Consider the following 14,180-nt stretch of genomic DNA (forward strand, 5'->3'; position numbering starts at 1 on the left):
GACGAGGTTTTAATTACTCAAAATATAGAGCAAGCCCCAGCCATAAAAATCTTGTTGGTATTAGTACTACCAACACGAGGACTCAGAATAGTCCGGGAAAAATGTCCCAGTTTAAATTCGGCTTCATAAATATTAGGTCACTCGCTTCAAAAGCCCTTCTTGTAAATGATCTTATTACAGATCAAAATCTTAACGTGCTTGGTCTCTGCGAAACCTGGCTAAAACCAAATGAATTCTTACCATTAAATGAGGCCTCACCCGCAAATTTTGTGGGCTCACATGTTGCCCGTCCTTGTAAAAAAGGGGGGGGTGTCGCCCTAATTTCGGAATCTGATTTTAGGCTTAGCACGAGCACGAGTCACACTTTCAAGACATTTGAGGCTCTCGTTATGCGATCGAGCTCCTCACCACCATTTTATGTGGTAGTTATTTACCGTCCTCCTGGCCCATACTCTGGATTCTTAGATGAATTCCCTGAACTTATGGCTGACTTAATAACTCACACAGATAATATATTAATTATGGGTGACTTCAATATTCATATGAACTCCCCATCAGAGCCACTTACTGTAGCTTTTCAAGCAATAATCGATGCATTTGGTTTTACACAAATAATAAAAGCAGCAACACACCGGAATGGTAATATCTTAGACTTAGTGCTAACCCGTGGCCTAACTGCCTCAAACGTCATAATTCTGCCACATACTAACGTTATGTCTGATCATTATCTTATAACATTTGAAGTCCTAGCTCAGTGTGGTCTTGTTGTCCACAACCAAGGCTTTAAGAGCCGTGATATTAATTCTTCAACGACTGCTGCACTTTCTGAATTACTGCCTTCCGCAACAGCTGCCTTTCCGTCTTTCACTGGCTCAGTCGATAAGCTCGCGAATGATTTTAATTCGGTTCTTCTAAATTCCCTAAACTCTATTGCGCCGCTGAAACTTAAAACTCGTCCGAAGCGGCGCACTCCGTGGTTTACGGAGGAAACGCGTACGTGTAAACTGTTAAGTAGACAACTTGAGCGTAAATGGCGAACAACTAAACTTGAGGTTTTCCGTCAGGCCTGGTGCGATAGCTTGCTGAAATATAAAGAGGCTCTTAGGCTAGCAAAAACTAATCACTTTTCCAAAATGATTAGTCTGAATAAAAACAACCCAAAGTATTTATTTGAGACGGTAGCGCAGCTAACACAGCAGCAGCAGGTTAATCAAAATTCCCTCCATTCAGCACACGATTTCATGCAATCCTTTACTCAGCGGATTCAGCTAATAAGGGAAGAAATAAAAAAGGCAGCGCCGCTCACCACCTCAACTGTGATTGTTGATGCTAGTTCGGACAATCAGGTTCATGAAAGTCTGGCTACCCTGTCCCAGTTTGATTTAGTATCCCTGGAGTGTCTTACACAACTGGTTAATGCAGCAAAGCCGACGTCCTGCATGCTCGACCCGCTTCCAGGCAAACTCGTCAAAGAGTTGTTCCCGATCTTGGGGTCGTCTGTCTTGAATATTATCAACCTGTCACTCTCCTCTGGCATTGTACCTGAAGCTTTTAAGACGGCCGTCATTCAACCATTACTTAAGAAACCACACCTAGATCCTGAAGATCTCGCTAACTATAGGCCAGTGTCACACCTTCCGTTTATCGCCAAAATTCTTGAGAAAGTTGTAACACAACAGCTTAGTGATTTTATGATAGACAACAATAGATTTGAACTCCTTCAGTCAGGTTTTAGGGCCAACCACTCAACTGAGACAGCCCTAGTAAAAGTGACGAATGATCTTCTCTTAGCCTCGGATTCCAACATCTCATCAATATTATTACTGCTTGATCTTAGTGCCGCATTTGACACTATTGATCATCATATTCTTATAGAACGTCTTAGATCATGTGTTGGTATCTCGGGATCAGCACTTTCTTGGTTCAGATCTTACATCCTGGGAAGGACGCATAGTGTCTCTTATGGCGACGCGATCTCTGAGTCTTTCTCCGTCTCATGTGGTGTCCCGCAGGGGTCAGTACTTGGCCCCTTACTGTTCAACATCTACATGATTCCTCTCGGCGATATTATACGTAAACATGCTATTAGTTTTCATTGCTATGCTGATGATACCCAACTCTATATGCCCTTAGAAATAACGGATCCGTGCAAGTGCAGTAAACTGGAGGCTTGCCTCGCCGAGATTAAACAATGGATGTCTTCCAATTTTCTGCTTCTCAACCCTAATAAAACTGAGATGTTATTTATTGGCCCTGCTCATCATCAGCACCTGCTTAAGAATACCACGCTGAACCTAGAAAACTGTATTATTTCCCAAAGTAGTTCTGCAAAAAATCTCGGCGTGATATTTGACTCAACTCTCTCCTTTCGAACACATATTAATAACATGACAAGAACGGCGTTTTTTCACCTCCGCAATATAGCTAAAATTCGCCCTATTCTTTCTCTTAGCGATGCAGAAACATTAATTCATGCATTTGTTACGTCGCGCCTAGACTATTGCAACATTTTGTTTTCTGGCCTTCCCATGTCTCACATTAAAAGCCTGCAGTGTGTACAGAATGCAGCGGCGAGACTATTGACAAGGACGAGAAAGTTTGATCATATTACTCCGATTCTAGCTGACCTGCATTGGCTTCCAATACACGTGAGATGTGATTTTAAGGTGTTGTTAATTACTTATAAAATTTTACACGGTTTAGCTCCTTCCTATCTCGTCGACTTAGTATCACCTTATGTTCCGTCCCGACAACTTCGATCACAAAATGCCGGTTTGCTATCGACCCCACGGGCTAAAAAGAAGTCTGCGGGATCAAGGGCATTTTCCATTCGCGCGCCAGTACTATGGAATGCCCTACCTATGGAAGTTCGCGCAGCCACCTCGGTAGAAATCTTTAAATCCCGACTAAAAACACATCTATACTCAAAAGCATTTAGTTAAATTAGCCTGTCTGCAGCCTTCTTCTTTTTCTTCTTTTTTCCTGCCCCCCTCTTCCGGCCGGGAGAGGGGGCTAGCTAGATGGTGAGGGTTGACTTGACCGCCTCCATTGGGTCCTGCGCTGGTCGACCATCACGGGTTAGGAGTCTAGCCGTCTGCGGTCCACCTGGCTGGAATGCGGGATGGTTCCTGCCCAATGGCTTTGCCTGCTGTCAAGACATCACTGCACTATATAGCACAATATGTTTTCTGTAATTTATATTGTTTCTGTGTTCGGTACATGCAGCATCCACTTCAACCTGTGGGCCTGGAAGGGGGCTCCTCCCACCTGTGGTCCCTTCTGGAGGTTTCTGATTTTCCCCAAATTGGGGTTTTTGAGTTTTTCCTTCCCCTTCTGGGAGCTTTGACAGGGGATGCTGTTGTGTACCTTACATTGAAAAGATGTCTCTGTATGACCTCTTTTCATTCTGTGAAGCCCTTTGAGACTTCGGTGATTTAGGGCTATATAAATAAAATTTGATTGATTGATTGATTGATAAATAAAGTGATCCCTTGAATCACAGAAAAGCTATATTGCGGAGAGATGCGCTCTTATGGTTCCCTGCATGCCAGACAGAACAGTTAACAGTAAATGCAGATGCCACAGGCACTCCTCAAATATCAAACTACTGCAGTGCACATATTTACAGTACTTAAATCTTAAATAATTAAACCTTATACAGTAACCGTGTGTCATGTCTTGGCTATACGTAGTCGGGATCACAGCGAGCCACGATATCAGACATCTTACTACAGTCAAGCAAGTAGCTGACCATACATGATTAAAAAGCAGAGTTTACACCTAAAATTACAAGATAAATGAGGATGCCAAAGCTTTCTTTCCTCCTTTTGATCTTTTTCAGCCACTCGTGTGTGATTGACTCAGAGAACTTCTTCCGCAATGACAAAATAAAAAAAAAATAGTACTGTTTTCACCTGACTGGCCAGTCAATCTGTCAATTAGCTCAAGGGAACACCTACAAAACATGTGATTGGGAGGGTAGGAGTTGTAAGCCATTGGAATCCACTCCTCATTGGTCCTTGCGTCTTGTCCTCGTGCCCCTTGACCGAATTGACAAATGACGGTTTAATAATTTAAGATTTAAGTAAATATGTGTACTGTAGTAATATTTGTTTTGAATATGTAAAGTATAAATGCTTTTCACGTGAGAAAAAATGCAGGCTTCATTTATTTCAAGTAATTCAAGTTTTCATTTATGGTAGGGTAGGGTTCGGTCCCCATGAACCGCTAATAACGAGGAATGATTACATCACATTCGTTGTGGGGGCAAAAAAAATAAAAATTAAATCCCCAAAATGTTCTGTCTGAAAGTCACATTGAAAATCTCATAGCTGATGCACACACTTCATTAAACTGACACTTGATGTATGTTGGGTCAACAGTGGCCCTCAAGGTGAATTGCAAACCTTAATAGCTATGTGCAAAAAGATCATCAAAAGTGATCTAATTTATTAGACTTTCTTATGCTCTACTAATTGTCCATTAGGGGTGATTATGGACGTGCATGTGGGAAATGAGTCATCGTAGAAGTCAGATTTCTGTGTTGTTGTTTTTTTATTTAGATTATTTACAATGTTCACACAAAGTCAATCCAAAATCTATCAATTATTAAGCAGACATTAGTTTGAGGTAAAATAGAAGGCATCTTGATGGAACAAAAAGAAGTTAAAGGGTGCAAATATGGCAGTGGTTCTTCTCGGTGTTAAACGTTGAATGCCTATACTTTAAAACGACCGGTGGAGCTGAAAATGTAAGTTCAAAATCATTGATACAAAATATGTACATCATGTTTTTTGGCGCCTGCACGCCACATCATAAGCCTGCAGCAAAAGAAAACACACTTTTTTCCCCAGACACAGACGAGCGTGGGTGACTTTAGTGCACTTAAGTCATGGGTCACAGTGTGCACCTCTGTTCGTTCGATCAGTACATGAGATTGGATCTTCAATTTGAGGTGGAAAGGTTCACAGTTTGAATCCCAACATTAGAAGTACAGTACTGTACATGTCCTTGACGTTTGTGCTGTTAGGAGAAATACCACCATATAGGAATGATTTGGTCACATAGTTTCCAAACCAATTAAACCAACTTTCAGCTATACAGAAATCGATACAATTTTGAAAGTAATTGTGTTTTGAAAATGGAGGATAATGACTGGAAAGTACAACACTGAGGGACAGTACAGAGTGAGGATTGTTATGTATACTAATCCTGATGCATGGTGTGTGTTGAGAGGCACATTCCAGAACATTTTAGATTCAAGATAGTTTTGCTTTTGTTTATGAACTTATGATAGCACTTGTCTTTACAATCAAAATCTTTAAAAATCTCTATCAGCAAAAATGTGAGGAAATTAAAATTCGTTCAATCAGAGATGTATTATCACTTTTTTTTTTTAAGAGTCTGGACATACAATCCCAGATACCAAAGCAATATTCTGATACTTAAGTAAATTAAGTACATTCATTTCCAGATACTTAAGTCTTAAATCGATACTTACGTATCTGGGATTGAACATATGACCTGTTAAAAAAGAAAACGTCAAAATACGTCCATGGCATTGAATGAGTTGAGTAACACTCTTATGTCCTTGAGAAACATCAGTTGGACATTACAAGTGGATCAAGAATCCTCTTCTTGCGAAAGAGGACAACTGTTCATCTGTCTATGAAAAACTGAAACTCAGTCTTTGCTTGTAAACGGGTGTTAGGTATTGAGCCCTGACATCAGAATCGTGATAATGTTAAACTACAAACTCTTCGACATATTAAATCCTTACAGTTGCCCCTTATTTTGAGACTAACTGTACTCAAGTAGTCTTGGCCAAGTTAACATTCTATAGCCTTATTTTGTGCAAATTTATAAATTGTTATTAATCTAAACTTTGGAATAACCAAGCTAATGTTACCTCACATATAGAAGTATAAAACGAAACCACTTTAAATTAAATGCAACATCTATATTCAACAATGGAATAAGCTTTTCAGATCCATGTAATAAAGTGGTGCCTTGAGATGCATTTTCAAGATAAAAGTCTTGACTGATGTTTAGCTACGTTTTGCTAGGATAAACTACTTTTACGAGTGTCATGACTTTGCTTTAAATCTGTTTGGTCAATGCTAACAAATGCAAAACCGCATATACGGGCCAAAGCTGAATATCAGTCTCATGACATAGCCCCTCTTTTATGTAACTGATATTTGAACCGAAATGGTGTAGCAACACATGTAAACATCACATTAGTCACAGGCATGTATAACATAATTCTGCAAAAATAATCAGCACTTTTTTCCCCCCCAAATAAAGGACAAAATTATAGGCGTGTCATATAAATGGTAACCTACCGGTAAGTTATTTTTATTAGACACCATTTTAGAAGGATTAATTCGTCTGTAACACAGAGTTAGGAAACACAGATGAGCATTTTTATATTGGCTGTACTCTTTCTTTGAATATTTACTGTAATTGGACGTGCGAGAGGAGTGGGACATCAGTTGGCTGTTAGCATTAAGTGCCTGTTGTATCTAACAAAAGCTTGTGTTAGCTTGTTACGGCATTATTTTCAATTAAAAAAAAAAAATACCAGACTGAACCAACGTGCGAGTCCACCCTTGTTCACACACATGAATATTACTAAAACCGAGAGGATCTGTCACAGTTATGATGTCTCCAGCTGATTTAATTATGAGTGCATCGGTTACAGCACATGGAAACGTATTCCTTTTGACTCTTATTAATTGCGGTCTTTTGGCATATACACACAATATAAAACTTGGTGGAACACGGATGCTGTTCAACTTTGGTATTAATGGTAAAATTAACTTGAACCTCAGTTACACTGGCGAAACGTTCACTGACCACGCATAATGTGGGGAATCTGAAACTTGCTTAACGCAAAACAAATATATAACCTATGAATATGAACACAAGAAAATATTAAGAGTTTACAAAAGATGAGATTGTTTTTCTATAGTTTTTACATAGTTGCCAATGTGTTGGTGGGTCTTATACACGGTGACAGAAAATACCAGAATTTGACCCCAAAATTAAGGATGCGCCTTATACACGGGTGCATGTCATATTTCGGGAATTACGAACATTTATCGGGAGGGGAAAAAAAAGATTATTATTGACTCACTGAGGATCTGGGACTGTCATGTACAGCTGTTTTTCAAAGTTTTTTGAGCCAAGGAGCACCACCAGCCAAAAATGTTAAAGTTTGAAACTATAGCCTATGTTAACAATATACTGTTAGTCAGTATAGTTTTCTCGACAGGAATTAAGACCCCTTAAGATCTTGTTTCGAAGTACTGTGCTGCCGCATATTTATGAAAAGTATTTATCATGTGACCAGGATGCAACACACCACTTTCACAGCTGACAGTTCAAGTCAAGTTTTGGTCAAGTTGTTTCCAAAAATTGAAAAAATAAATTCACACAGTGATTGAAAATCTGTATAACACTGCACATTGAATAACAAAACAATAAAAAATAAAAATGGGGCAACTGTTAAATCTCCAACCTAATCTTCATCATCAGTACAGTGCTGCGAAAAAGTATATACCCCCCTTTCCTGATTTCTGTGTTTTTGCCTCTTGCTCGCAATGGTTTAATTTCATCAAATTTTAATGGCACACGAGACGACCCAAAGATAGACAGTATAAAAAGCAGTTTCTAAATGATGATTTGAATTACCAAGGGAATGTGGGTTCCAAACCAAGATAATCCTGTGAAAATGTGAAAATTCCCTCCCCACCCCTTACCAAAGCATAAAACAACTCACTAACCACAGTTTTGGGAAAGCAGAGTTCATTTTCACAAGCCACATGCAAACCTGACTGCCAGAACTTTTGTTGAATTAAGAAATCTCTTAAATATAATGTTAGAAAAAATGAACTTGGCTACAAAATCCCCAAAGCAAATGCATCATGCCACGGGCCAAAGATATTCCAGAAAAAAATGACCAAAAAAATTAACATTGTAGAAAATATCACAACTCCAGTTCCAAGGCAGTGAGAGATGGTTGGATGGTCTGGGGCTGCTTTAATACCTCACGACCCGGACGACTTGCTGTGATTGATGCAAAAATGAAATTGGTTGTTTACCGGAAGATTCTGATGCAGAAAGTCCAGACATCAGTTTGCGGCAACAAACTCAAGCGCTCTTGGCTCATGCAGAAGGACAACGATCCAAAAGTCCACCGCAGAAAGAATAAAATGAAAGGTTTTTGGGTGGCCAAATCAATGTCTGGATTTAAATCCAATTGCGATGCTTTGTGACCTTTAATAAGCAGTTCATGCAAGAAAACAATATGGTAGATTTGAAAGAATTATGCAATGAGGAGTGGTCCAAAATTGCTCAAAATTAACGTGAAATACTCATTCCCAATGATCTCAAACACCTTAGTAAATAAAATAATCATTTAGAAACTGCAGTTTAATAACTATTACAATCTGCATTTTATGTATCCTTGGGTTGCCTCAGTGTGATAATATTGATTCAATTAAATTAAACCATTGCAAGTGATAAATATGCAAAAAAAAAAAAACAACACAGAAATCAGGGAGGCAAATAATTTTTTCACAGTACATTAATTTGTATAAACCTTGTGTATTATATTGCCCAATGCATAAAAAAGTGGCAAAAACTGTTTGCATTCTATTTAATTAGGACACTATTGTATAACTTTTTATATTAAGAAAAGATACAGCTATTTGCTTTATATATTGAGATGTGTTAAAAGGGAGCTCACAGAACAATTTAAACTCATGTCTCAAGGCACCACTGTAGCAATGTGTACAACATTCAAATTGTGACACTCTACCACTCCTTAGGAGAACCTTACAGCCTTGGTACACAAGTTATTAATAACATATACACCTCATTTTTAAATTCCATCCATTTTTTTGTGGGAGGGGAGGGGGCATGTTTCTGTCCCTGAATCATTACGTTTAGCACAAAGGAAGGTTCGTCGAGACAATTAGAGATGATTTTGTAAGGGAATATTGTGACTGGCTTGATCTCAACTACAGCAAAACATTTGTATGAAAAATCTTATGGCCGCATTATAAAAAGATGAACTGACGAGAGATATTGCACTAGCGTAGCAAATACGTCTTTCTGCAAAACAATGCCATACAATGAGGGAAAAAAAAAAATCACATGAGAATAGTCGCATTGTTACAGCAATCACTACGAATCTGATACACAGTGGACCCACGCATACTCTGTTGGAACAGGCTATTTCACCTATTTGCACTTATTTTGTTTTGATGTTTTCTTTTCTTCACAAACAACACATATTAAGGGTTAGTCGGATGTTTTTAATTATTTTTGTATTTAAAAAAAAGGAATTCCAAAAGTACTTCAGTGGGCATCACTTTTACCCAGCTTTTTGCCTGTGCACTGGCCTGTTGTCTACAAACGAGGGTCCACTGCAAATTGATTGTGTTTTGGACAATTCTGCATTCACATTGATGAAATTACTTCTTTTGTTGCATTTCTATAACCAATTGAGCAGTTGTGCAGAAAATAAGACAAAAATATGTGCTGGGTATTATGTCTTAAAAGTGTATTGTGATATATTGTGATACAGCAAAGGCGTATTGCGATATATTGGGCGATGTTTGTAACAATGACTGCAAAACACAAATGGAAAATATTAGAATAGACAAATTCTAATTATTCTATGTTTCTTTTTATCCATTCTATATTTTCTTTCAGAAGCCACTCATTGTTTACCAAGGAGCTCTATTGTTATAATTTATCAAATACTGTACAGTGAAACCTTGAGATATGATTGCTTCTGTACCGCCTTTGCATATAAAAGAAACAAAACGAAACAAAACAAAACTTGAAATATCAAAATTCCCATTTGAATCAAACGCAACATGACATTATACTGCTCGGTAATATGGCTGCTTGGATATTATTGCGCTTCTCGGGAACACATACAGCTTACTATGGCTGTCCTAAACACTGTGAGGAAGCCGGAGATATGACTACAACCGCAGAAAGAAAGAACATGTTACCTTCATAATGTAAAGTTTTCTTTTACTGCTGTTTGTCCTCCGTTTCTGCCGCCACTTTTGCTTTGGACCATTGCCTCACTGGAAAGGTAGTGTATTATAATATTTAATAAAATAAAACTTAAAAAAATAAAACTTTTGAAACGCTTTACATGTATAACTCGATTCATATTACGACAATCATGATACAAAAGCCACTCTAGAGGGGCTTGATTTAAAAAAAAAATATATTACGAAAATTGTTTCAAACAGATACGTGATATTTTGGAAACTGTCGTATTGCAATACGCGTATTGAGTCACTTCATATCGCAATATATCAATATTATTGCCCAGCACTAACATTGGAGAACACGCAGTATTAACCTCTTATTAAGAAAAAAATCTTTTCAATGTTCAACGGTTAGTGGTGATCTCGAACAAAGTTTGTGAGCCAGACTTCAAACATGACAGGAGTACAGTGGACCCCCATGTTAGAACGTTCCTGATTTACGTTATTTTCATGCTGCGACGAGGAATACTTTTTCTTTTTTTTTACTTTTTTTTTCATCCCCTCTTTATGGTATTTCCCCGGTTTTGTGCCCAAAACAACTGTCATGACTCTAGCGGATTTGCTGTATTTGTGTTGTTTCGTCTCCTCCTGCAGGTGTTTTTAGGTGACACTAAGGTACACTTATTTTCAGTTGCCATCCCTGCAACGCATCACTACTATTCTGGTCTGCTATTTGTCGGCGTCTCTTCATGGAGATGGTGGTCTCTTATTGGTCGGCCTCCCTTGTTTTGAAATGGGGGAACGCTAAAGCTTTGTTCGATTGTGAGCGGTTATAAAACCGTATTTATAGTGCATTTTACTGCTTAATTCAAACTTGAATGGGTTATCCATAAGCCCCAAGATTGCTAGTGATGTTAAAGAGAGAAGTAAGAAGATGATTTATATGGAAACGTTGCTGGAAATAATCAAGAAATACGAAGTTAGCCTAGGCTACCCTTATTAGGGAAAATGGGCATAACAAGCGCCACACAAAAATAAATAAATCCTTTCTATATTTTTTATTCATGATGTTTTCCGATTGTATACATGTATATTATATTTATGTAGCACTTACGATACTATTTTGGTCCCAACTTTTAATATGTATGTACAATTTTGATGTTTTTACCTAGGGTTCTAAACGCGTTATTTAACATAGGTTTGGATTGCCCGTCATACGACCAATTCGCCTTACGACCCAAACCGCGGAACGGATTAATGTTGTAACAAGGGGGCTGTTTTTCCGAATTAACTCATTCACTGCCAAAGACATATTTATGTCTTTACAGAGAACATACATTCCATCTCAAGGGCTTTTATAGCATTTTTCTTTCCCAAGTTGTACACTAAAGGAGTCTTTGAAAACAGTTGTCATTGAATGAGACAAAGGAGAAAAACACCATCAATGCTGTGTTTCAAAAGCATGCCAAGTCACTTTTTTTCCCTTCTCATTTTCACAAGGTACTTTCACAAGTGTACAATACTAACAATCTTTGTTTTCCATGACGTCAATTTGAATGTCTGCTTCGGTAAATCCACTGGCTCTTTGTTGCTTTGTGTAGTTCTTTGTGAGTAAACCCATACTGGGGCTTCCCAGCTCTTTGGCATATTTCTTGGTGACATTCCAGGATTACTTGATTAACAAAGTGGCTTCACAAATCTTTCTTTAGAAAGCCTGAGTGGTTTGTGACCCTAGAGTACAGTGCAGTAATTCATGTTATTTTGCGCCATGAAAATGTCTGTATGAGTTAAGTGGTTAGCTATTAACATTCTAATACTTGAACCTGCTTTTGTACAATAAAGCCTGATGGGTTTTTTAGCAATGAAACTCACAATTGAAAATGATGATGACAGAACACATACAGTTACAGCAGATGAATTCATCCAAGGGTCCAACGAGTAATTAAGGATTCCGTACAGTAGTTGGTGGCAATCAAAGAAAAGTCTCAACTCTAATCTCAACAATGACAAACTGACTGTTCATACTTTTAAGAATGATCAACGACCTTTCACATATCATGACAAGCCCCAGGCCTTTTGGCAAACCTTTTTATTTATTGTAGAGACCAGCTCGGACCTTTTCCTTAGGAAACAATTCACAGAATTTCCTCCACATTGAAAACGTTCCAAAGTTCAGATGGCCCGCTGCACGTGTGTGGGTCACTGGCCATCAGATCAGTCCAGTAGCTTGACGGTGCACCTAACTGAGGAAAGCCTACAGTCTTACAGGGACCCCAGCAGCATGGTGGAAACACATTTCCCATATGGTGCTATCACTTAGGGGCAGAGGGCCAGATGGGGAGCGGGTGGGCCTCGGTGTTGTACACATATTTGTCCAGACTGAGAAGCTCCATGTCATCAGAAAAAAGTAGGTAGAAGTACTTCAATGTCTCACCCAGGAAGAAACTCTCCATTTTGTCTCTGGGCTCTGGGTTCTCAGGGTCACGGACATTATTGATTGATGTGTAGCCACCATCTGAGACCTGCGCAAAGGGAGCTTGTTGGTCAGGTGGCTCAAATAGTTTGTTTAGGGCTGTCAGAGTAACTGATTAATTTCGATCAATTAATTGTAGCCATAGTTACATTGTTTTATTTGTTTGTTTATTTTTAATCACATTAAAATTATTTTAAATCTCTAGTTTTTTGTATTCTTATTACATCCAATTTATGCATTAGGCATCTTGTTCTTGTGTTGATGAGGGTTTAACAATGGCATTTAATCCCACCTTGAAGTGGAAATTTATTATTATTGTATTTAGCATAACTTGATGAGCTCCTGTTGTGAATGGGAGGGCAATTCCAGGAGCAGAAGGAAGACATGAAAATAGAAGAGCATGCATGGGAGGATTGTCGGTTCAATGAATTGGAAACTAACTTTAAAAAACACCAGACTGCACCTTTGATAAGAGTAGAGTATTAAACATGAGCCGATAAACGGACTGGCAATAAATTGCAATTTTAAAAGTCACGGTTATTTAAAACCGTCCAAATCTGCCAATACAGGTACCTTTTTCTATCCCTCCCACATCATCTGCCTGACAGGCAACTGCAGTGTGCAGTGGGAGCCTCCTCTCATTGAGTCTCCTAGGCTGCAACACCCAATCACAGGGACCATTTCCTACTTTGTTGATTTGAGGATCAATATAATTTTGCCCTTGCAGAAAACCCCGCGTTTGCCTGCAGCCAAAAGGATAGAGGATGATTTATTTTAATTTTAATTTCTACCTATTTGGCAAATGAAAAAATAAAACAGCACAATTCCTCCTGATGGCCAAACCTACAGTAACGGTTGCGGCCAGTATCATGGGACTGTTCTGAAATACAGCAGGATAAATGGTAATTACTGCATCTGTTAAATAAATGACTGAGGCCACTTTTTTTGTTATTGTACAATCCTTTGGCCTTTTGGATTTGATAGGCAAATACACTGTAGGCAAATACAATGTAGTGCACTACATTTATTCTACTATTGTCAAATTTCAATGCAGTGAATTATTTCTTGTTTACGTTATAGTACATTTCGGCTTACAGTAGTTCAGGAGTTTACTTTGATCTACTTTATGGTTTTGCATATTCGGAAATGTTGAATCAGTTTGAGTTTTAGTCCTGTATTCTGAGTGTTTGATTAGAATGACTTTGTTAAACAGGTGGTGTTTTTGTCAAGGTCATGAACATGTTTTGGCAGGAAAGTGCCAGGAGCTGGAGTTGTTTGCATTCATAGAAGGCTCACTGAATTGGCTTTTTCCCAAATGATAAAAAGAGGAAGGTCTTAGTTAAGGAACTACTTTTGGTTCTAAAGTTTGCTTGTAAGTTTTTCCAAAATCTGCTAAATTGTTTTTATTTTTTTTGTCAAATTGTTTCTAAGTTTTTATTAGTTTTACGACCCAGTGGGGGTATTGTTGGGTTGGATATGCATTCGTCCACTAAGTTTATTCTACTTTTGTCAAATTGGAACTCATTTAGTTTTTTCTTTATTATATTATAGTACTTTTCGGCTAAGTTCAGGATTTTACTTTTATCTACTTTATGGTTTTGCATATTCAGGAGCGCTGAATCCGTTTGACTTTTAGCCCTGTATTCTGAGTGCCTGACTTTAAAAAGATTTTGTTAAACAGGTGGCAT

General features: G+C 38.3%; 1 protein-coding gene across 2 annotated transcripts in view; it reads right to left on the bottom strand.

The window, feature by feature from the left end:
• Nucleotides 1-4,541: 4,541 nt before the first annotated feature.
• LOC148411393 (endoplasmic reticulum mannosyl-oligosaccharide 1,2-alpha-mannosidase-like) overlaps nucleotides 4,542-14,180 on the bottom strand; it is a 41,688-nt gene continuing 32,049 nt past the window's right edge. For both annotated transcript variants that reach the window (XM_088434939.1, XM_088434940.1), the window contains one exon: nucleotides 4,542-12,541. In XM_088434939.1, the coding sequence (XP_088291065.1) occupies nucleotides 12,332-12,541 (210 nt within the window). In that variant the 3' untranslated portion in view covers nucleotides 4,542-12,331. The remainder of the gene's footprint in view (nucleotides 12,542-14,180) is intronic.

Source organism: Hippichthys cyanospilos, chromosome 15 (assembly GCF_059441005.1).
Source record: "Hippichthys cyanospilos isolate Australia breed blue-spotted pipefish chromosome 15, RoL_Hcya_1.0, whole genome shotgun sequence".
NCBI lineage: Eukaryota > Metazoa > Chordata > Actinopteri > Syngnathiformes > Syngnathidae > Hippichthys > Hippichthys cyanospilos.